Here is a 24,107-nt window from a genome sequence, read left to right on the forward strand (position 1 = left end):
TAAATCTGGCGAGCGTGAGCCCCGCTGCTCATCGCTGGATCCCTGGTGTTGTAAGCTATTCCTTCATTAAAATTTGCTGTTTCATATTAAGTTAGCCTGGTTATTATGTCGTTACACACACACACACATGTGCATGTGAACAGACACACACACACACACACAATGGAAATACCTCCCAAGGACATCAAAGCAAGCCGAGGTACACTCGGTTTGGCTGTGCTCCTCCAGGAGTGCTGCTGTTGTTTGAAGTCCCATCAGCCCTGATGAGAGAGAGATCAAGTCATTCACCAAGTCTCTGATTTTGTTTCTCCTGCATTGGTCTTAAAACATTGGTCTTAAAATTTCAAAACAAAACAAAAACCAACCAATCAAAGAACAACAAATGTAATGTAGTATTAAAACCAAAAGATGTCCCCTGCATCAAATATAAATGCAAAAGTCTTTTCTTTTTTTAATGTGTGTAAAGTTAAAGCTTTATAAAGTTGCTAAAAGGCTTCCTGGCTGTTTTTTAAAGTTGAAGTAGAAGGCACTTATGAGTTTAAAATATTCCACAGAGGAAATTCTCAGACATTGAATTCCCAAGTTGAAAACATAGAGGAGCCAGTGTCTGTGGACAGAAGCCACATGGGCAGAGGGAGTGACTGGTCGGGCGGGAGCCTGGAGGACACACTGAACAATCATTTGTTCAAGCAGAGCCTTCGGCCACAGTGATGTCATGCCTGTCTCCCAGTTTTTCCAGCCTACATTTCCCGCTTCATAGACACAGACAGGCACACAAATGTGTGTGAACATGTACACACACACACACACATACACACACACACATCACCTTCCATTCTCAGTCCACCAGGGCCAGGCGCCAGGGATGGGAGTGTGAAGGGTTTGGAGGGTGACTTGGGAAGAGTGCTCTACAAACAGGCTTGCTTCCAAAGACTTCGGCTTTAGTGGTGACACACCCGCACACCCACACACCCACTTCCCATTTCCCACCTAGTTTGTTTTCAGCTTTTAGAGTGACTAACAGCCCGATTGGTCATCGTTCTTGGGCCAAGTTCTAGGCATCCCTGGGACCTGTGTTGAGAGCATTGCTGGCCTGGCTTACGTTAGCAGCAGAACCCCGTCATCCATCTCCTCTTCACTGTTCTCAGAGCCTAGCAAAGCAGAACATGGCGACCTTACAGGAATTGGATAGAATAATCTGTCTGCTTGATCTCATAAAACACAGCAGGGGGCCAGCGTAGGTTTAATTTTTATTGTACCTCACAAAAGAGTTGGATTGTGTTAAATGGAAAAAGTCAGTAACCATGTGTTGTTCACAGAAGCCCAGATTAGGGGATCCCAGAGCTACTGCTAAGGCTCAGAGGCTGAAATCCTCATGGAAGGGGTGGGGCTCAATCATCAGGAGAAGCGGACAGAAATAGAAGGCAGTGAAGCTTGTACACACCTGTTGTCTCGTGTCTTAGTTTTCCTTCCTGTTATCATAAAATACCCCAGTAAAAGCAATTTAAGGGAGAAAAGGCTTAACTCAGTTTGAGATTACAGCCCATCACAATGGTAGTTCCAGAGGCAGCAGCTCATAACACTTCTGCTTCCATAATCAGAACAGAGAGCAAAGAACATGTGTGTTACTGTTCAGATCCCTTTACGTATGCTGTCCAAGATCCCGGTCAGGGAACGCTCACACACCCAGAGTGGGCAGAACTTCCCATCTAAGGCAACAGGCATGTCCAGGGGTGTCTATCAGGTGAGTCTGAATACCTGTGAAACACTCTCTGCAGGTCTGTGGTGGGATGCCAATTTGTCTCTGGGGAACGGAGTTCTTCCCGTGGGCGATAGATGTGGTGATGGACCAACAGGACAAACCAAGAGAGTGGACTCCCCAGTGTGGCCCACTGGGATATGAGTTGGTAACTCACCCACGGCTTCTTCCATGCTACTATCATATGAACATGCCTGTTGTTGTCCTTTTGGTCTGCTTAGCCCTGGTTGATCTAGAACTACGTAGACCAGGCTAGCCTCTGCCTCCTGAGTGCTGGGATAAAGGTGTGCTCCATCACTTCTCACCAGTTGTTTCTTTTAAAGTGTGCATGCGTGTGCACGCACACATGTGTGTGTGCATGCGTACATGTATGCATGTGTACGTTTGTGTGTGCATGTGTATGTGTGTGCATATGTGTGTGTGTGCGTGGTTGGAGGACATGTTGCAGAATCAGCTTTCTCCACCATAGATTCCCCGGATAGAACTCAAGTTGTCACATTTGATGGCAAGTTCCTTTATACATGGAGCCATCTCACTGGCCCAATCCCTTTTCTAGAGTGGAATTATATGTCTGTGGTGCCGGGGCGTGGGACGCCCTGCAAGCTTTCCTCTGTGGAGAACATTTCTCCAGGATCGAACACCCCCTTGCAAAGGCTGCTGCCCAGAGCTGTAACCTTGCTGTTAGGCCAGCTGGTGCAGTGCTAGCCACCTCACTGCCCTTCCCTAATCTTGCCTTTTCTTCAAAGCTAGGTCCAATATTCTCTTTCATAGCTCATTAGGGGTTATGGGGCACTTCTTCGTTTTCAAGTACCAATTTAGATTTTTATGTCTCTTAAGCAGCTGAGCCTGGAGAAAGGGAGTAGCTGTGTGGTCATTTGTGATGTTTTTTGAATAAAAATGGGCCCCATAGACTTAGAGGGAGTGGCATTATTGGAGGTGTGGCCTTGTTGGTGGAAGTGTGTCACTGGGGTGGATTTGGAGCTTTCAGATGCCCAAGCCAGGCCCAGTGTCTCTTCCTGCTGCCTGCCAATCCAGATGTAGCCTGCACAGATCCTTCTGCAGCGAGTTTTCCTACACGCTGCTTTGCTCCCTGCCGTGAAGATAATGGACTAAACCTCCAAAACTGTAATCCAGCCCCAATTAAATGTTTTCCTCTCTAAGACTTGCAATGGTCATGTGTCTTTTCACTCGAAATCCTAAGGCCTCACTGAGCCAGTGTCAAGCGAGAATTCCTCAGAGAACTTTGGGGTTCAGGTTACAGATGGGAATAACCGTTATCTCATTTTTCATTTTTACTCCTCTTTGGCTTAGAGGTCTAAAGAAATAAAGGTTGAACCACCATAGGCCAAAACAAAGAACACTAAAGCCAGACTTCAAACCCAAGCCTGGCTCTCCAGTCATACACTTAACCATAGGACACTTAGAACTTATCATATATGTCGTCATACTGCCATCAGAAGTGTTAGAATGGGATCCTAACCACGTGCAGGTGAAGTCCCGAGACTCCCAGGAGGCCGTTTCTTTATGCTGTGGTAAAAGTTCTCCACATGGCCGGGCGGTGGTGGCACACACCTTTAATCCCAGCACTTGGGAGGCAGAGGCAGGCGGATCTCTGTGAGTTCGAGAACAGCCTGGTCTACAGAGCTAGTTCCAGGACAGGCTCCAAAACCACAGAGAAACCCTGTCTCGAAAAACCAAAAAAAAAAAAAAAAAAAAAAAAAAAGTTCTCCACGTAGCAAAGGCCATCCAGAACAGGAGAAAGCCATGAACGCAGCTGCAAAGGTTCTTCGCTTTTCATTTGGGCAAAGCGTTTATTGACTATTTCTGGGCACAGGTCAAACTGCATGCATTTTGTCAATCCTTCTCTTGACCGTTTCAGAAAGAAGCACGTGGTGCGATCAGCTGAGACTGGTTACAAACCACTCAGGGCTGGTTTCTCTGTCTTGTTTCATTGTTTGTTTTGTTAATAATTGATCGTGTTTACAGAAAGGGGGGGGCTAAAAAGACACACACACACACACCAGTGTTACAAAACCTTGTATTAATCATTTCCCTTCGCTCTCAATATAACCATAGGAAATATAGCCGTGAGTCTTAATTCCGGAGAGGAAATGAATAATAAATACACTGTAGCAAGTTTAGACCACAAGGGTGTTGTCACTGCAACAAAAGTTGGAAACTGTACACTTGCAAAGAACAGCATCTCCAAACATTAGGATATCTGTATATCAGTAAAGCTTTTACATGTAACAAACATGCTCTTTCCATATATGACAAATTTAAAAAATATGCATTGCTTGGCAACATGAACTAGGCAAAAATATTTCTTTGTTCACTAATTTTATACAGGAAAACAGGACAAAAGGCATGCATGTACAATACAGACGCCTGCACAGCGCATGCGACGCAAGAAAGCCTTTTGAAGGTCAGCTTACGTTAGGCATAAATACGTGAGGGTTATATATTAATAAAGGAGGAAGTCTTCTGTTTGCCATTACTAACATTCCTGCTTTCTTGCTCTTCCCAGAGGGATACACATTCACCTTTAAGTCAAGATAAAGGAATTAAAAAAAAAAAAAAAGTCACTTTGCAAACATCTCTGATGAGTTGTAAAAAAGAAAAAAAAAAACCCCAACATTAGTGTTATCACAGCTCCGGGTACAACTTATCCTTCTGCAGGTTCTGTTTGTAATAGGCGCACCTGAGTACCCTGGGCAGGATGCTTCCCCCACTCAGGCTGCAGTGGAAAGACATCCTACGGAACCCACTTTCCTCTCTTCTCTAGCTCAGCCCTCAGCCCAGGCTCTGGGGTGCACAGGTCTACAAACCTTGCATCAGCACTAGCTACAAGAGGCACAGAAGAACAAAAGGCCCGGAGAAGACTCCCATCCTGTAAAAGGCAGCCAGCGACACCTCAAAAGAAAATCTGGTTTCCTCAGTGTCGCCTCAGAAGGATGGGAGGTGAGGCCCAGCCGCAGCTCCCATCCCGGGTAGCAGAAAAATGACCTTCAGTTCAACCCAGGATTGAGAGCTTGGTGCAAACAGCAGCCCTTGGCAGGCAGACCCAGCAGCATCTGCTCTGCTCACTGGGTTTGTGTTTAAAAAAGTGAAACTCAAAAGCGTGTGGCTGGGAGGGAGAAAAAAAAAAAAACAGAAAAACAAAAACCATCAGCAGCAATGTTTCGTGTCTTGTACACAGTTCGTGTGTTTCTTTCTACTGTTTTCTGGTAAGAAAACACTATGAGTAAAAAGCACCAATAAAACATCACCCATGATATTGTAAAACAGCACTGTGCCTCAGACAGTGCAGCTACACACTGCTTAAATCAGAGCAAGGTGGGGGGGGCTATGTAGTGAAATAGATTTTATTCTGAAAGTTTCAAACCTTTACTATTTAATATAAAACAGCTGCGTGGGGGTGTCAATGGGTAAATACAAAAAAAGGCACTGCAGCTTATCCCGACAGGTCCAACCTCACAGTCCCAGGCACGCGACTGTTGCGGTCTTTTTATAAATAAGATTTTTTTTTGCTTTAGGATTTTTAAATTGAGCTGTATACCTGCAGTCAACACAGGACTCAAAACTAGGTGGGGAGAGGCTTTCAAAACCATCAGAAAACTTAAAAAAAAAATGAAAACATTAACATAGCAAACCACAACTAAGTAGATAAATCTATACAGTCGATGAAAAATAAGCTTTCCTTTTTTCTTTTTTTTTTTAAAAAAAAGAATTATGTTGTTATTAATAACAGACTTTATCATGGTTACCAGCCATAGCGAGTTAATAAGTAACATATCCAAAATAATATCTCTAATAATCAGATAACCATTGTTTCTATATTCAATGAAGGAATAAATAGAAATTCAGATTTGCAAATACTCTATGGTCTTCTTTGTAAAAGGTTCACGCTCATGCGGCTGTGGTCGCAGTCTGGTTTCCGAGTAGCCTGTGTCCTTATGGATGCGTGGCAGATCCGAACCCCTTTTCCTTTCTACGAGACGAGGAATCCCATTGTTCCTCTCTGTTTATCTCCTCAACATTCCTCCAAACACATCCTCAGACCTTCTGGCCTTACCTTTGGCCTTCGACATTTCGAGCTATTCTGCCTTACATGTGATCCTCCATCCCAGCTCCTTCCCCAACATTGACATTGTATGGAAAAGGGACATGAGGGATGAGTGTTAATGGCACTTGGTTAAAAAAATTTATATATATAAACATGCTGCCTTCTTCTGCACATGAATTTGCATCTCCGAGACTTGGTTCCCCCGAGGAGTGGCCTGAATCTTTTGTGATTGTTGTTGTAATGTGTGCATGGAACAGTGTACCCAAGCCTTCTGTGCTCACTGAGAGCTGTCTGTCTACTTTGGTGCCCTTGGCCTTCTGGACTGTAAAAGGACTTTAGGATCTCTGTTGCAGCATGCAAGGCTGGGCTAGGTGGACATTTTTAATCTTGATAGGCAAACAAAGTTGTGTGGATTTTTATTAAGGCCTTTAAAGTTTGAATGCCCTTCATGAACTTGAAAAAATAACCATGGGCAAGGTCCAGTCATTTGCATGGTCTGATCCCTTTAATTTTGACTTAGGCATAACTTTTTTATTTTTTAAGAGGTATCAGTCTCACCCATTTAATAAACAGGCCTTAAATTATCTCCAAGATCACGCCTCTGGCTAGGCATTTACACCATCACATTTGCACAACTAATTTTCCAGTACCGTGCACAATTCCTTTTGGATTCTCTCTAATATTCTCCATTGGATCAAATTCTGAAATGTTGTCTTTGTTGCTCTTAAGAAATAGAGCGATGACCCTGTGGAGCCACAACTGATCTCTCACCGTGTTCATGGGTGCATGTGAGTGTGTTTTCCCCTCCCTGTGTAAGGCTGGAAAATCATCCCATGATACAGCACATCTCTGACTCACGTGCATGGTTAGCGCCACCATTTCGCTCATGAGTTTAACCTTTCCTGCCTCTGCTTCCATGAAAGCCTGCCTTGGATGCTGGAGCCTCTGCCCCTCTGCACTGATCTGACGCTATCGCTGGACCAGTCTTCTTCGGCAGAGATGGAGTGAAAAGGGATACAGTGCCCAGGCTTAGGCTCTGGCGAAACCTCCATCGCAAATGTTCTGAGTCTGAGCTGGCTAGAGGGACCTGCGTCCTCTTGTGTGTCTGTGGAGTGAGACCAGGGGTGGTAGGATGGAGCCTGTGGGGAGGGTGGGATGCAAATCCAGCCCAGAAGGAGGTTGCAAAGTTTATCATTTCTGGGTGACCTATGAGCAAATCCATAACTGATCACACGGCGCCACCATCTGTGTGTCCTTGCCACATCCTCGCCTTTCAAATTCATCCACACGCTCCTCCCACCTCGCGGTGGGAGAAGGCAACTCGAGGCCTACTTGACGGCATCCATCTTCCCGAGAAGCAGCTTGGCAGCCATTTAAAAATACAACCCTGCTACTATTATAAAAATAGATGAAACAAAATGAATCCATAACAATAATCAGTCTTTTACAAAAACCATAGTATGAAGAGAAGTTCTACCCAAACGCTACGCATTATGTACCCTTTAAAATTCTTATGTAAACAATACACAAATCAAAGTTTATCTGAAAGTTTGCCCTTGTTGCCACACAGCCCTCTGTCGACTGCTTCAAGTCGGGCCGCACGGAAATCCAGTCAGGGGAGACACAAACCGGCCAGCCGCCATCTTGCTCTGGTCGCTGCTACATCCTCCGTCTTCTGCAGTCTGACGACGAAGCCTGGCTTTCGAGAAGGTTCCCCAGGGCAGGGCTGCTACTTCCCTCCTGTGTGTCCTCCTGCATCTCTCTCCCCACCCCATTTCCATCCAGGAATCCACGAGCGACCCTCCACCCCCTCCCAGTCCCACACGTCCCCTCCCCACCCTGCATACCGTCCCATCCCATGACAGAAACAAATGACAACATGACCAACCCCAGGTCTACTGATATGTTTACAAGGATGACCTACGCTCTCACAAAATCAAAATGGGCGAGGGACCAGGGGAAAAAGGCTGCAAAGTGTCTTGGAAGAGTCTATGCAACCTTGAAGATGGCTGACACTGGGCCCGCAGCGGTCGATATCACGGCCAGCGCGGTCACTCTCATCTTCAGTTTCTAGATTGTGGAGGTCCGGTCAACCCCGTCTGTGAAAAGGAGCCACAGAGGACTAGATGAGCAAAACCAGTTCCGGGCTAGCCCACCGCCGGCAATGCCGCAGCACCTTGAGCATCCTGGGCTCTGATACAATGTCTTCAGTCACCCACCCACGCACCCACGCGCCCACCCACGCACCCCTCACCCACTAACCCACTGACATTACTGCCCATCTAACATCTGGAAGTAGCTTTTTTTTTCTTAAAAAAAAAAAAAACCAGGAACCACATTGAGACTGTGGGAGCCAAGATGCAACCGCTCTTACCTCCCAAGTACTCACATCTTAGAATTTACACCATGACACATAAATCAACAATAATGCTCAGAGCGATGACGGTTCTAAGTAACATGTTTCCAGAAAGAAGGACCATGGAGGGAAGGATGGATGGGTCAGCCTTGGAAGTCAAGGACGGACTCATAAAGACACAAAATGACTTCTTGCCAATGGTGCCAGTAGGAGTGTGCTAAGCAGGAAGGGAGGATAGGTAGGGGACAAGAGACGTGGAATGACAGGTTTATGAAATGGAAGGGCTGGTGGTGACCCCAGGTGTAGGATGAGGGGGTGGGGGCCGAGTGGCAGGAGCATGTCTGTAAGGACAGGGAAGGGGCTTTAATAGAAATGCGAGGGCAGTTGTGGTGCCCAAACCCATTTCTTTGGCATCATTTCTCTCTTCCTGAAGTTCTTGATGAAAGGCCACAGACAAAGCGGCCTGCTCCTGCCCACAGCTGGGCAATCAGGGGGATGGATATAGCTGATTCAAATTCTCCGCAGCAAAAATAAAGGCCAGAAAAGCAAAGGCAGATGCTACGCACATCCAGATCGGAAACTTGTGATGGTTGCCTCCTTGACATGTTAGAGAATCGGTCACGAGGCAAGGTGTGTGTCTGTGGCAGGACCCGTGCTTCAGAGACTAGAGGCCATGAGTGACTTAGACAGCGGAGCTGCCTGGCTCTGCCCTGCTGCCTGTTCTCACGAGGGCTCTAGCACGGTCCACAGTGGCAGACCCAATCATTTGCAAACCAAGAGGAGGACCTTGGATGGTACAGGGGAAACTGAAAACAGCAGAACAATGCAATCTCTCTTTAGCTTGGCTTCTCTGGCCGGTGGTCTGATGAAGGTCAAGGGTGGTGGTGGGTGGGGCAGGGAAGAAGTAGCCCTTGCTGGTGCATGTTGAGATGATGGACTACATACAGTAGGCAGGGAGGCATGGATTGGTCATTACGGAGCAGAAAAGATGGTGTCCGGTGACTGCTGGATGAGGGCAGTAGTGGGCTAGCTACAGAGTACCTCCCTGGCTTTGGCAAGCTCTAGCGGCCAGCCAGTGTGGCTAGTTCAATCCCCATTATGGCCAGCTAGGCCTAGTGGAGGGGACATTTTTAGTTACTATGCAGGGCTTAGGTGACAAGACAGGAATGCCTGAGCATTCTAGAGAAAGTTAGGGACCTAGAAGGCATGGAAAGGCAGTGAGTGAGTCCCCTGCAGCGCTTTCCTGACCTCCTTGCTGGCAGTGTCGTACTGGCAATTCTGCCAGCTTGAACTTGGAGGAGAGTTTTTGTTGTTGTTGTTGCTGTTGTTACAAACCTATTGATATAATTATAGGTCCACATGCATCTGTAAGAAATGGTCTAGTAACGTCGTATGGACACCTTGTCAGGTCCTAGAGTAGTGCCGATTTGCACAGGTGTAACGGGACATTACAGTGAGGACCCTGACCTTGACATAATCCATCGACCTTATTTAGATTTCCCCAATTCTAGTTGTACTTGTCTGTGCACATGTGCATGTGTACAGACAAGAATGGACAAGCATACGTGTAAGCTATGCCAATTTAGGGAGGGATTTTTTTTAGGAGATAGTGGCCCCCGCTGGTTTGGGGTATGGGAGCATCAGCTAGCCCACAGGTATGGACTTCTGATCAACAGCTGACTTTCTGTGGTGTCAGCCTGAGCCTGTGCATAGGGCTCAACAGTCGTAGAACAGGAGTGTGTGCAGAGGTCACTCAGGCGTGTGGATGTCTGGAGATATCTCTAAAAGTAGAGCATACTCTTGCTTGGCTCTCTGGCCCACACATTAGTGCTAAATCTTCAGAGTTGTGAAAGTGAGGAGCCGGGAGTGTGAAAATCTCAACTAGCTCAGCTCCAAGGCACATTAACTGTGCATTTCAACCACAGGCTATGTCTTCCAAGGAAAGGCACATTTACTATTTGCACTTGTGAAGACTGCACACTGACAACTTCAGGGGGCGCCACACCCAAGCAAGCACCATAGGTTTAATACTTAGCACTGCAATAAATGCCATCCCAGTGCCTTGAGAAAATAACCTGCATAGGATTCCTGCATCTGTGACACTGGGGCTGGTAAGGCTTAGGGAAGAGGGGGGCTGGGAAGGGGAAAAGGAAAAGGGCGAGAACCCCTGAGAAAGGGCCTCAGTCAGACCCTGACAGCAAGCTAGCCTGTAGATCCTGGAACCCCTCTATAAGGGGCTCAGAGGTTCATCTTGCCTGAATACCTCAGGTGACACACCTGACGAAAGATTTGCAACCCTCTACCTGGGTGTCCTTTTGTGGTTTTTTTTGTTTTCCAGAGGTCTCAGGAAGAAGAGATGGCAAAGGAAGGCCAAGAGAAAAAGGGCTTAGACAAGAACCCGGAGGGCAGCAGTTGCCAAGGAAACAGAGAAGAGCGGAGGCATCAGAGACACCTAAAAGTTGGCACTGTGGACCACAGTGGATGTCATCTAGATACAGATGACTTGACGCCCTCCTCCTGCATCCCTACGTCACCTCACAGGGACTTCTTTTCTCTTTTCCTCCCTTCCCTGTTATATGTCTCATTTCTGTCCGTATGTGCACACGTGGATAAGTGCAAGTGTCTGTGTGTGTGGAGGTCAGAGGTCAATGCCAGGGATCTTCGTTATTTTCCATCTTATTTTTGAGACAGTCTCTCCTGAATCTAGAGCTCACTCAAGTGGCTAGACCTTGAAAACTCCAGGGATCTGCTTGTCTCTACCTTCCTAGTGCAGGTACTACAGGCACACGTGAAAGCTACCGTGAATAGCTTTTTATATGGATTCTGGGGATTTGAACTCAGATCCTAAGGCTTTTATGGCAAGCACTTTGCCCACTGGACTGTTTCCCCAGCCCCAGAGGAAATTTAACTGTGCTTTCCTCTTGCCATTTGTCTTCCTATAAAATGATTTAATTTGCTGGCGTGAAGTCCCCAGCAGGATTTTCTCTCCTGGCACCTGGAAAGGGTTGACCCCTTGAAACCCTGCCATAGCTGGAGGCCACAGTGCTCCTGTCCTGGGCTAAGCCACCTCCAGCTTGATTTACATCCTTCGCCCCCCCCCCCCCCCCCCCCCGAGGCTGCTTAGGAGGAGGCTGCCTACAAGAATGGATTGTTGAGAGAAAACAAAACAAAAACAAAAACACAGCAATAAAAAGGCTTAGGAGATTAACAAGATGAAAGCATTAGTGAAATCTCATCAGTTCCAAGAGGTATTCCGAGAAAACAGAAGAACTAGCTTATTAAAAACAAAAAAACAAACACAGGCCTGTTCAATGAAAACTTCTAAACAAAGCATATTTGGCATTTTCACTGCTAATGATAACAGCAGCACTTAACTGTTTGATAAGAGCTTCCAAATGCCAGTTATCCGAGGCCCATCAGGCCCTGCGGGGGAAGGTCAGGTTTCCTTGCTGACTCACAAGGCAGTGGGATTCTGTACCAGGCTCCCCACACAGCTGGGCACCGAGGGGCAGCAGTACACTGGGCTGTAGACTTCCTGCCAGGGAAGCTGTCAAGTTTGCCCATGCTGTGTTTATGGGCACTTCTTCCCTGGTAAGGCTGTTACTGTTCCACTGAATGGCTACACCACAGTTTGTTGATTCTTGTTTGGGTGGTCTCCCATTAGTTATTAGGGGCTGCTGACACAGCAGGGGAGAGGAGCTGGCAACAACCCCCAGAGATGCTGTGGGATGTCCAGGATCAGTGTGACCAGAGAGATGGAGCAATGGTTTGCAGATAGGGCTCCCTGGATCCTTTCTGTTTCATCAGGAGCCCTGTAGTGCTGTGGTAGCCCCTGGAGCTCCCTCCTGACAATTAGGTGTGCTGGGGGAGTTCCAGTTCTTTACGCTGCTCCATGCAAACCATTTATTTCCTGTCTTGTTTTCAGGACAAGATTATATTTTCACACAGTCCTTTTCTACCCACTTCTGTTAGAAGAGGCTCAGCTGCGCCCTAGGTGTGGCAATGGTCCAGATCTCAGGTGGCCCACCATCCAGGCAGAAGAGGACAGGAAGGGGAGGCCGGAAGGGTAGACAGAGCTCATCTCTTCTGCTCCTACCAATTCTCCACAAATGTGCAGACCCCTGAGCTTGGGCCCAGGAGAGCACTGAAGCCCTCCAGGACAGGCATAACGGGGTACTGCAGGTGGGACTGATCAGAGTAGGGGGCACTGACTTAGGGAGCATGCTCCTGGCTCTAGTTAAGATGTGTGATGGACCCAATCTGTGTCTGTCATGTGGCAAAGGGCACCTCAGTGAGGTTGGAGCTCCAGCATCACGCAAGCCACTTGCAACAGGGAGATATAAAAACAAGCAGGGATCTTTGTTTCAAAAATTCTATTTTTAGAGCATTTTGGGATATGCTTGGCCCAGGCTGGTCAATCCAGTGCCTAGAGGGAACATATCCAATGCTGTGGGAGATGCTCCCATTAGAAGTCATGTCTTGTGTGTGTCTGACGCCTCCAGCTCCTGCATTTGGCTGGGACCAACCACCACTGTGGGGTTCCAGTGTGTGCTGAGGGGAGGAGCTTCCAGAAACAGTGTTGGTCTTTCTGGCCTCCAGCTCCCTGACTCATCTCCCCACAGCATGAAGACTGTGCAGGGAAGGGGCCCCACAGCACCCCAAGGCTGCTCTCTTCCCGTCCCGCCCACCCTCAAGCTGCCCCAGGTGTGTGGTGAGGACACACTGACCTCCCAGGGCATGCTCCGTCATACTGAGGCACAAGGACTCCAGCCTGTTGTTGATGTCTGGTTCAGTCACAGGAAGCTGGAATTCTGCAGGAGGAAGGGTACACCGATTACTGGAACTCCTGGGACAAGGAAGAAGTATCCACGATGCCACCTAGTTCCAGGGCAAGTGTCTAGTGTGCCTTCCCCAGGAGGACACAAGGGGACCTTCAGGGCCAGCATGAAGTGGGACCACCTCTGTGATCTGGTAGATGCCGAGCCCACTGTAGACATAGGCAGCTGGAGGCAAACTGATAACTTAAATAGTCACAGCTACAGGCCATCACTCTTGCTTGGGGCATGTGATGGTTTTCCCACAAAAATAAGAGCCAACGCCAGCAATGGTCTGCAAGGCCCCCTTCCATCCTGTCCTCACACTGCCCTGCTCCTCCATTCCATCTCAGCCCTCTTCTACCCTGGGCCTTTGTACCGCTGTTCTCTCTGCTTCTGGGTCAGCCCACAAATGTTCTCCCTGTGCACTCTTTCCCTGCCTCCATAGCTCGGGGTCTACTGTCTTCCTGAAAGTACCTTCCCCTAAAACTCTTTCCCCCTTTTCCTTTCTTTGTGTCATTAAGGCTGGATGTTACATGCATCTGCCCCTCCTACTTTAGGGCTGATGTCATTGGAGCAGGGCTTAGCAACAGTCACCGAGTCTGAAATCTGGCCTATGGAATTCTGCTTCATGGGGAGGAGAAGGTCCAACACACCCAGCCCAGCACATTGCCCTCTGAGGGAAGGACTATATTGATGCTTCTACTGCGCAGGCTCCTTTATTGCCCAACAAACTCAGTCCAACAGTCGGGCTCATGAAGACTGGTAGCCCATCAAGACTAGGTAGGAAGCATAGGGCTAGGAGAAGAGCCATGTCTTCCTGCCGGCCGTGGAGACTGCCGTACTCTTCACCACCCTCAGCCTCTGAGCACGTTGATGGAGGAGCTAGGACCCTTACTCCATGGTGGCCACACAGCCACAGCCAATCCATGATCCTCTATCATCAGGTCGTTCTCCATCTTTCAGGCTCTCCTGTCCCCTCCCCGCCATGGAAGGCAGCTCTAGGGGCCTTCTCTTGCTGGCTGGGACTCAGCGTCAGCCCCCTTTCCTCCCTTCTCCTGTGGAACCTCCGAATGCCTCTAAGTACCTAGGAGAATCTCACAGACAGCAACAGGGCTTTGCCGCTGCCATCTGACTCTCCTAAAACATCTAGCTCTCTCTCCTACCACCAGCAGCCAAAGCTACGACACCCTATGGGCAGGAGTGGAAGAGAAGTCCTGTAGCATATGCTGGCAATAGGGCGTGTCCAGGTGTCTGGGGCATCCCGGCACTGCCACGCCTTTTCTGTGTGATCTCAGGAGATTGTTCCTTTCCTTGGGAATGACTTCCTCCTGGCATGTGGGCCAGAGTTTGGGCTGTTTGCTTGCTTTTCCACTACTACGCTGATTTGAGGGACAAGTGTCAGTGGGTTGGTGAGAAACCAACTGAAGCCATGGCTAAACCAAAACATCTGTTTTCGTCTAATTAGCTGTAGATTAGCATCTTTCTCTGGTAGGCGAGATGGCTCAGTGTTTAAAGGGACTCTGCACAAAACCTGCATTCTGAGTTTGATCTCCGAAATGGATCCTCTAGCCCCTACACGCATGCCGTGCCATGTGAGCGCACACACAAACATGCACACAACAATAATTAAAAAAAAAAATTTAAAGTTCTTCTTTTGCAATTTGCTTTCCCCTCCATCGGCTAATTCAAAGGCAGGCAACAGTTCCATCATTTCAAATTCTCAGAGAAGGCTGGCAAAGCTGGTCAACGTGAAAAGCACCTAGCAGCATCCAGTGACCTTTCTGTGGCAAGTTGCTGCCTCCATGAGGTTTGTAAGGCAGCTGAGCTAACTCCTGAGTGGATGGAGGCCTGGGAGCTTTCTAGAGAAGGTGGGAGCCGGAAAGGACAGGAGGAGTTTCTCCCGAGCTTAGGAGCTGCTGCTAAGAGCAGGGTTGGGGCAATTAGACCATCCCTGGGGGAAGAGTATTTTCGTATTTTCATCCATTCATGTGAAAATCATATGCACGCAAAAATTAGCAGCCTTTGGGGTGTGAAACCTATAAAATAGAAACAGAATTTTATATATAGCTAGTTAGCAAATACGGAAGAAAAAAAAACAAACTTCAGCAATTATAGCCATCCATATGCTCAGTGGAAGAGCGCGTTTACTCTCTAGCGCTCCCTTTTAAACAAACACTGTGGAGAGATTCAGATAAATAAAGACGCTCGACATTTGGCGAGAAGAGTCTCAGCTGCAGGATTTCTTGCCAACACGCAGCAAAATGCCATTTTCCAAGCCTGGGATTGCGTGCTTCCAGGAAGGAGGCTGAGAAACACAGGGCTCTCAGCTCCAGAATCTCCAAGCCGTCGTCCTGGCTGCTCTTTTTGGTGGGAAGTTGGTTTGCTTGCATTTTTTTTTTGTCCCCACTCCTCATCCTGACGCTCCGGGGAGTTGTGATCTCCACCCCTATCAGAGCGGTACTGAAAAATTCCAAGTCTTGGAGAAGCCCATATGTTCACATTTTAGAGAACCTTAGCGGTGTGACGTTTTAATTGTGTATTTGATTAAAAAAAAAAAAACAGACCAATGGCATCTTGCCACACACATCAAAAAGGACCAGGTAGATCAAAACTTCTGACTGGCTAGTACTCTTCAGTCTTGCTCTCCCCCATTCCTGCCTCAAATTTAGCTCTAAGGGACAATCAGATAATTGTTGGCTGGTGACATGTATGTGTCATGCCACCCATGAGAAGGCAGGGGCAGATCGAGCTGCAAGTCCTCAGTAAACACAAGCAGGACTTTCTTGACCCTTCTTGCTCCTCTCCTCCAGGAGGTCTGTTCCTTCACCTGGGACCACAGCTCTGTGCTGCTGGAACATGAAAAGCCCAAATCTGAATCCTTTACATGTGGACATGATACTACCAAGACTTTGGATTTGGGTGCATTTCAGATGTTCAGATTAGGGTAAAGCTTGTGCAAATTTTCTGAAATTTAAAAACCTCTGAGGCCGGGCGGTGGTGGCGCACGCCTTTAATCCCAGCACTTGGGAGGCAGAGGCAGGCGGATCTCTGTGAGTTCGAGACCAGCCTGGTCTACAAGAGCTAGTTCCAGGACAGGCTCCAAAACAACAGAGAAACCCTGTCTCGAAAAACCAAAAAAAAAAAAAAAAAACTCTGACATTTGAAACACATTCCTCGATAAGGAATTTTCAACCTAAACCAGGAATTCTTCTTTCTCTCATGGTTAGGCTAATTCAAGGCGTTGGTGAGGATTCTGAAAGCTAAGAGTTCAGGGGTAGGGTGGACTAAAAAATGAAAAAAATAAAAAGGATTTATTATTAAAAGTTTACATGAATGTGTAGTGTATGCCACATGCATGCAGATGCCCAGAGAGACCAGAAGAGGGCGTCAGATGCCCTGGCACTGGAGACACAGGAGGGTATGAGTGATTGGAAGAGCAGCAATGAGCTCTAATCAGTGAGCCATCTCTCCAGCCCAACTTCTGATTTAAATTGTGCCTTTTCAGAAGTCCAGCAAGTCCAGAGCACTACAGTCTCAGGCTCTGTGTCAAGAGATTCTGGGAAGATGCCACTGCCCTTCTTTTCTAGAGCACTGCTGTGGAGTCCACTTCGGAAGTCCATGGCTTACCCCAGGCAGAAATGGCTGCTGGGACGAGTGTCACAGGCAGTTTTACAGCACCGTGGGCCAAGTACAATCCCGCTGGGACTTGAGATATGCAACAGGCCGGGTGTTCCAAGAGAGCCTGCGTTACCACCTTGCCACTGCCCACCAAGCCTGCTTTACTACACAGCTAAAAGGGCTCCTTTTTTTTTTTATGAGGGTGGCAAGGTGCTGAAGGGGATGGAGTACTCAGAATGCTGTAATGAGATGAATAAGGAAGGGGAGGGTGACGATAAGGAAAAGATCCAGCCCAGGTAGGGTACAGAGAGCCGGTGGGGCGGGAAGGCTGATCACACAGAAATGTTTGTTGGGGGTGGAAGAAGTTGAGTGACAATCTACACCTGACACATTGCTGCTGGTGGGGATGGGATGGGGTGGGGTGTGTGTGCTGTGGCTATTCTCTGGGGCCCACACATCTGTGAAAAGCTACAGGATCAGATAATATAGAACAGGACCATCTTATCCAGGTGGCCTCTCGGAGGCAGGAAGCGGGATTTGCCCAGCTGCATTCTTGGCTGGGGTTTCCCCTACCTCTCTAAGCCCCAGCCAGGCCAAGTTGTTTGCTTAAGTTTATCAGAAGGCGGGACAACTATTTACCACCTACTTTAAATGATCTCTATTCTGGCCTCTGCCTGCACAGTGGCACTCCTCTAGTGGACTCGGGGCACTAGGGACAGCCTCCCTGCCCTCGCTCTTTCTAAAGGCATCACACACTGAGGAGGGGATGGAGGACACCAGCCCAGAGGGCTGTGCTCCCAAGTGTGCACCAATCGTCAGCCATTGCATAGGGAGGCTTGATGTGCAGGGCAGGTGTCCCCCTGTGAAGCGCTGCTTTCGGGAGGTGCAGTCTCACGCATCTTGCACACAGATAGTCTGGTCCAAAAGTGGTTTTGTGCAAGGGAAGGGTGCCATTTCCAGAATGCAGGCTTGTGAAGTCTACCTTGCCTGTGTTTTCTCATGCATCCTGCTCTGGGCTTCTCTGCCCCTTCCTTTTGGTCCTCCTGCGAGATAAGGAGGCTTCATGACCTCTGAGCATCAGGCCAGAGCTACTCTAAGATCGCCTCTGACTGAAGCCCAAGGGCCACGGGTCCTGGCTCAACAGAAACAGAACTGCTTCCAAAAGGATCTTTCTCTAGGCAATTTCTGAGTTTGACTTCCAGGTGGACAAGAACCCCACCTCTGAGCAACATGGCACTCTTGCTGGTGTCTCAGTCCTTGTCAGGCTCAGTCCAGGAGGCCCTGCTAAGTGGGCCTCCTCATTCCAGTGGAACCAAGACACCCGACCTGTCCAGGTGGAAACAGCAGAAAGCCACCACCAGTGGTCTCCAAGAGGGCCTGACTATGTAGTCCAGGAAAGAGGGAAGCGCTTGGTGGAACTGAACGAGATGACCGATCACCAGTAAACACGGGGAGGACTCTATACTCTCCAGAGACAGCAGTCCATCAGAAGGCAATTATCTTGAAGTTCACAAAGTCAACTCTTGTTTAGACCTTGCTGTAGCTCTCAGGTTTCAGAGACATGGTTTGAAGTGGAAGCTTTGAAGACGCTCAAAATCCGGGAGAAACACATACCCTATACCCGAGACAAGCCCTTGGTTTGGGGGTTCACCATGCCCAACTGCCGGGAGAAACACATACCCTATACCCGAGACAAGCCCTTGGTTTGGGGGTTCACCATGCCCAACTGCTGGGAGAAACACATACCCTATACCTGAGACAAGTACTTGATTTGGGGGTTCACAAAGCCCAACTCATTTTATGTGCACGCTCACTCCTAGCTGTGTGAAGATGAAACCCACACTCTGCTTTGCTCATCCTTGTAGTCCAGTCTCCGCACGTGCCCAAAAGCCCTGAGAAGTCTCTATGGCTGGCCATGCTGGGTTCCTCTGACTAGAAAGGCCCACTTCTAGGTTCCACCCCTCAGGTTAAGTCTGGCCTGGAGGTAAGAGGCATTCCTGTGAAGGAAGCTGAGAACCCAGTTCTTATGGTCACTGTCTGATTGGCAAAGGCCAGGATGTGCACTTAGCAGAGATTCTCCTCAGCTTCTTTTCTCCTCAGTGAGGGATTCTGGGTCTTGGCTGTGGCTGCCTCACCCTTTGGCCATCATGAGGGATTTAAGACCTTAAGAAGGGGTTTGCAATGTCCAAGAAAAAATCTTAAAAAAAAAAAGCCCAAGAGGTTCTAGAATTCTAATACTCAAAATAATTTAACTAAGATTTGTGGGAACACGGAAATCAAAGTCTTCTAAATAATTGCTTCTGGGATATGGTACTCCAGGCTGTCAGGTGGGGTAAGGTTACCCAAGGGCAGGGTGCATCTCTTGTTTGTGCCTGGCGGGGGCATCTAGATAGGTGTAGCCATGGCTTCCATGGTTTGGTGCAGCTCTGAAGCCTAGACATCAGAGGCTTCAGGGATCGCTTGCTGTATGGAATTCAGGCTACTCGTTTTAGGGAGCATGCTCACTGACACCACGTCTCCCCATCTGGCCTTGAATCCACTTTGTCGAGTTGCTCTTGGATCAGTAAGCGACGGCTCCACTTTTCCAAGGCAGTTCCACAGCGACAGGGACATTCCCGTGTTCTCTTCCATTGTCTTATCCTCTCTCTACCCCATCCCCCGCCACACAGAACTCTTACAGGGATACCTAGCTCTCAGTTAATCAATCTAGGAATCTAGATATCTGACAAGTATCAAAAATATCCCCGTCAGATTGCATCCAGTGCTGGGACTCCAGGCGCTGGCTCCCGGCCAGGCAGCCTCTGCTCTCGCAGCCGGCAAGGCACAGTTTAAAAAAGGAAAGAGTTTTGGGCAGCTTGAAGGAATGTGTGGTGACAGTTGAGGCTCAGCACTTTCCGGCTGGGTCACCAGGGCATCCTGGCCTCCCTCTTGTGTCGGGGAGAAAGAGGAAAAAGATCGCATGCATGCTAGCCAGGCCTACCTGGTTGCTGGAACAGCAGCATGTTTCGTGGGGAAGTGTGCACGGGCAGTGAGCGGGTCTTCTGGACAGAGCTGTGGGTCCGGCTGGGCATGCTGTTGCTGCCCCCGGGGTTGGCAAACCAGAGGTTCTAGAGAGGGACATACAAGAGACACACATTAGTCCAGACCCCCTGGGGAAGGGTGGGGAAACAGAGCTCCAGCCAGAACTCAGGAGACAGCCATCCCAGGAGAGTTATGGAAAGGGCCATTGTCACCTGTTTGTGGGTTTACAGAGATGGTTTAGACCCCTCGGGGGTTCATTCCCGGGCCTTGCTTTAAGCTCAGTTTACCCTGGTCGTCCATTCTCTCTCACTATCTCCAAAAGTCATTTTAACCCATTTGTCGCTTTTTCTTTTAAAAGTGGAGTGGGGCAGGGGCTGTCTTAGAAAAGCTTGTAGCAAAGACTGTAATGACTTCAGTGCTCTTGTTGGATTTTCTCTACGAGAGTCCCCAGTTTAGTCCACATCGAGGGGAAAAGATGACTTGGTGCTGGCACCAGGCCAGCTCCACGCAGGTCCTGTGGCCGTGGAGGTTATCTCTCCTAGACCTGATAAGGAGGCTCTTCAGACAAGCCCCTCCCTTTGGGAGGGAGTGCCAACAGTGTCTCCTGGTGCAACCTTTCTGTTCTGAAGTCACCGTCTCTCATGAGAACCCAAGCCTCACACCTACTTTATGTCCCCTGTCCTAAGATCACCCTCTATAGCCCCATGGGGCCAAGGGAACATTGGGGAAGGGCAGCACTGGGCTCATGGGACAGAGAGGTCATTGTCAGTCTCACAGCAAGGGGCAGCCTCTCAAACTTAATCCTGTGGACTCTGCATTGCAGCTGGGACTGTGGCAAAAACAGCTATTTGTCACATTTTTAAAAAAAAGTCAAAGAAAGCTTATTCAATGCCAAGGTCTTCCAGAACCTCGGCCTGGAAGGTGATGAGGTATGTCAGGATGGGTAAAGATCAAGCAGAAATAGCCGTTGCATGACTATGAGGGTCCCTGAGATTAATGTGGCACTAGGCCTCCCAAGCAACAGCCAAGGGTTGTTCAGTTCCCAGGGAAACCACACAAACAAGTGCTGGTTACCTGGGAGGCATGGGTTCAACCAACCCCCTTGGTTTAGATCCCCTGGGGGGGGGCATCGGTTTGCATTTTGGAGATTGTCTGGGTTGGGGTCATCCTAAAGCCCCAGATCCCGAGCTTGGTCAACCTCCCTGATCTACAGAGCAGAACCAACCTGTCTTCCTTGTTTCATGACGGTGGGGTTGGCAGCGGTGTGGCGCTGGTTGGAGCTAACAAATCCACTGGTGCCCAAGAGACCAAGGCGAGCAGAAGGGACATTCCGAGAGGCAATCTGGTACTGTCGTGGGTTCCGTCTGCCCATGCCGCCGCCCACAGAGCTGGCTGTCGGGAGAGAGTTGGACTGCCCAAAGCCACGACTGTGAGAGCAAAAAGAAAGGACCCAGAGCCTCAGGCAAGTTCCACGACACAGCCCAGGCTGGCAGGGGCCTCCTTGGGGCTGACAGTTAAGAGGTCTTGGTGGGGGATGCCAATAATTGTCTAAGATTAAAACTGCATCTAGTATCTAAAAACAACGGTACATACTGGATGTTGGAGCTCACACACTACTGTTAACCCACAAGACAACCCTATGAAGTAGGCTCCCTAACCTTTACTACAGCTAGGAAAAAGTCAGAAAGCTTGAGAATTTTGCCATTGCGATACATCCAGAAGGGGGCAGCACCCAAATACGAGCCCCAAAGGGAAACTCGTATTCTCTCTGGCCTTCTCTCATTCTGGTCTCATTCTGTCCAACCTGTGGGTCTGCCCACGAGGGCATGGTGCCTTTCAAGAAGCCACAAAGCAAAATAGCAGAATCAGTATCATAACGGGATCTGATCCCTCCTGGGGCTCCTTCATCAGGGCACGGTTTGTTTCCCATCAGGTTGTCTGTAGGAAGTCTTGAATGGAGGACATTGAAATACAAGCTCTGTAAGAAAGGACGGCATGTGTCTTCCGCAGTCTCGAATGTTCCAAGTCAAGGAGTCATCTTTTTCCACAGTAAAGCTGGATTGGTAGTGGGCAAAAGTGAATGAATGAGCCGTGATGCTTATTCGGCCCTGAGAGCTGGGGCATGAGACGGCAAGAGCTCTGGACCTAGGACAGTCCTGTCTCTTCATTCCCCAGTCCCTTCCTGCACGACGAGCCTCAAGCTGCAAAGGCTCCGCTCTTCGGATCCACGCAGGGGACTACTCCCAGTGGGTCGGATGAGCTCAGCAGGAAAGCACTCATCTCCTCCACCAATCCCGGGTTCTGGGAGGCTTCAAGGAATCGGCACATTCTTTCCAAGGGAGTCAGTCAGCTTTATTAGGGAGGGTGGCGTGGACGTGCGTTGCAGGCAACGGCCACTAGGTGGAGCAGAGTTGCTCGGTTGCTAAACTGGGGAGTTTTCGCCAAGCTTGTGAGGAGACTGCAGATGTTTGTTGAGCCAGAGGCAATCCAGGGGGGCGGGGCCTTCACAATACTCACTTCCTAAACCCGAGATGGTTGCGCGTGAATGTGGGGGTGATAGTATTTGAGACAGCAGTGCAAAAGCTCTCAGACTTCCTAAATTTCCTAGGCAGAGAAGGAGCAGGAAAGAAGTCGAGGCAGTCCGTCTTCTTCCAGGCTTTTGAGGACAAGAAGAGTGTTTTAGATTCCATTCAGAAGAGAAGTCACTCTTGGGTCCTTGGTCTTTATCTCATCGTCTCTTCCCTCATCCCCCTCAAAAGTGTAAGTTTTTTAAATTGAAAATTAGGGGGAGGAGAGCTAAAGGATTTCACACAGAGACCCCCCCCTTTGGAGGGGAGACAGTGAAGAAACTGGAAAAAGTGCAAGCGAGGGGGGATTTTGGTTCAAAGCTCTAAGAACTCTAAGGTCCTTTGGCTTCTGAAGTCAGAATCCGGGCCACCTGGTGGAGAGATGATCAGTATTCTGCTAAGATTTCCCCATACCCCTTATTTAGTGTGACTAGATTTTTCTCACTTCCCTTTTTGGCTGGATTTTTGAAGTTATTTCATATGCAAAACAGTAGTAGATGAGTGTTACTAAAATGATTTGCTCTTCCATGAAAGCAATATTGTAGCTTTTATTTAAAAAAAAAATCTTTTTTGAGACAGGCTCACAAGCTGGCCTCAAACTCTTGACTTTCTGCCTCAGCCGCCCAAGTGCCGGGACTACCTAGGGACAGACCTGGTTCAAGACACCATCAGCGCTACAGGCTGTCAGGGGCAGCTGCTGGAGAAATGGGGAACCTGGAGACTCCTAAGAGTTGGAATCAGCAGTTTGGGGGAGGGAAAGAGTGTTACCCCACAGTGGGGCGTGTCCTCGAAAGGTTATTTTTACAGAGCCAGGTTTGCTGAGAGTTGCTGCTGCCAACAGCTGGAGTGAACTCTCAGGTCACTTATGACCACTCCACTTAAGGCAATAATTTTGTTTTCTGAGAAAGAACAAAGAACAAACTACAATCTTCACTCTTGTGCCTCTGCTCTGAGCGTCTAGGCCTTGCCTTCTCTGCTGTTCTGAGCCTAACTGATTTCCTTTCCTTGGGATACATGAAAAGTCTTTGATAAAAATAACATTAATAAGAAGCAATTAATTTGGGATTTGTGAGATAATTTAAGCAGGGGCTTGCCTGCAGTTGCTTTTGTATGGGAGAAACAGTTTTTCAAAACAAATTAACAGTGTAAAAATATCCCAGAGGTAATATGGAGAGCAGGCTGAGCTTCACGGATTTGGCACCATCCTTCTGAACATCCGTAATTGGTGAATGAATTCAGTTTTATCTAGTCGATAAAAGAGGCCCCTGAGAACTCCGACCTGGCAGGCCTCAGGCTGACCCTGACCAGGGGTGCTGGTGGCAATATGGAGAAGCTGAGCTCTGTCCATGTTCCTCTGTCAGTGCCGCGCTCCGATGTGGATCAAGGATACACGGGGCAAACAGCAGCACCGCACAGCACGACACCGCACTGAGTTAGCGGTGAGAAGAGCAAAGCGCCTGTGAGCTGTCTCTTCAGCTCCTCCTTCAGAATGACTTCCTCTAGAACTGGGGCTCCACAGGGCCTGGAGCCTCCCCATCCGGGAAATGGAGCACTGCTGGTAGAAGCAGACGGCTTGGCAGCAGCACAAGGCAGTGGCAGAGCAGGCCTGGCCGAGCATCCGGGCCATTGAGCAGCCTTGGAGCAGGAGTAATCTGGCAACCCCCAAGGGCCGGCGGCTGGTGAGCTGGCAGTAGTATTAATTTGCAGGCACATCCTTTCTGTGCATAAGTCTGAGACCAGGACGGCCGCCTGGCTCTGCAGTGGCTGGAAGCGCTCCTCTGGGGCCCAGCACTGGCTAACTTGATCCAATCCTGGGTGCCTCTGCCTGTCAATTCATCTGTAAACGGAGGTTAATAACAGCGGTTCTACTTCATAGGGTTGTTGTGAGAACAGAATGAATTCA

The 24,107-nt window shown here is 48.7% G+C and overlaps 1 protein-coding gene across 3 annotated transcripts in view; it reads right to left on the bottom strand.

The window, feature by feature from the left end:
• Positions 1-7,674: 7,674 nt before the first annotated feature.
• Samd4a (sterile alpha motif domain containing 4A) overlaps positions 7,675-24,107 on the bottom strand; it is a 224,541-nt gene continuing 208,108 nt past the window's right edge. For all 3 annotated transcript variants that reach the window (XM_057786802.1, XM_057786800.1, XM_057786801.1), the window contains 4 exons: positions 20,863-21,064; positions 19,597-19,723; positions 12,909-12,992; positions 7,675-7,924 (listed from right to left, as the gene is read on the bottom strand). In XM_057786802.1, the coding sequence (XP_057642785.1) occupies positions 7,896-7,924; positions 12,909-12,992; positions 19,597-19,723; positions 20,863-21,064 (442 nt within the window). In that variant the 3' untranslated portion in view covers positions 7,675-7,895. The remainder of the gene's footprint in view (positions 7,925-12,908; positions 12,993-19,596; positions 19,724-20,862; positions 21,065-24,107) is intronic.

The sequence above is a fragment of the Chionomys nivalis genome, chromosome 12 (genome assembly GCF_950005125.1).
Source record: "Chionomys nivalis chromosome 12, mChiNiv1.1, whole genome shotgun sequence".
Taxonomy (NCBI): Eukaryota; Metazoa; Chordata; class Mammalia; order Rodentia; family Cricetidae; genus Chionomys; species Chionomys nivalis.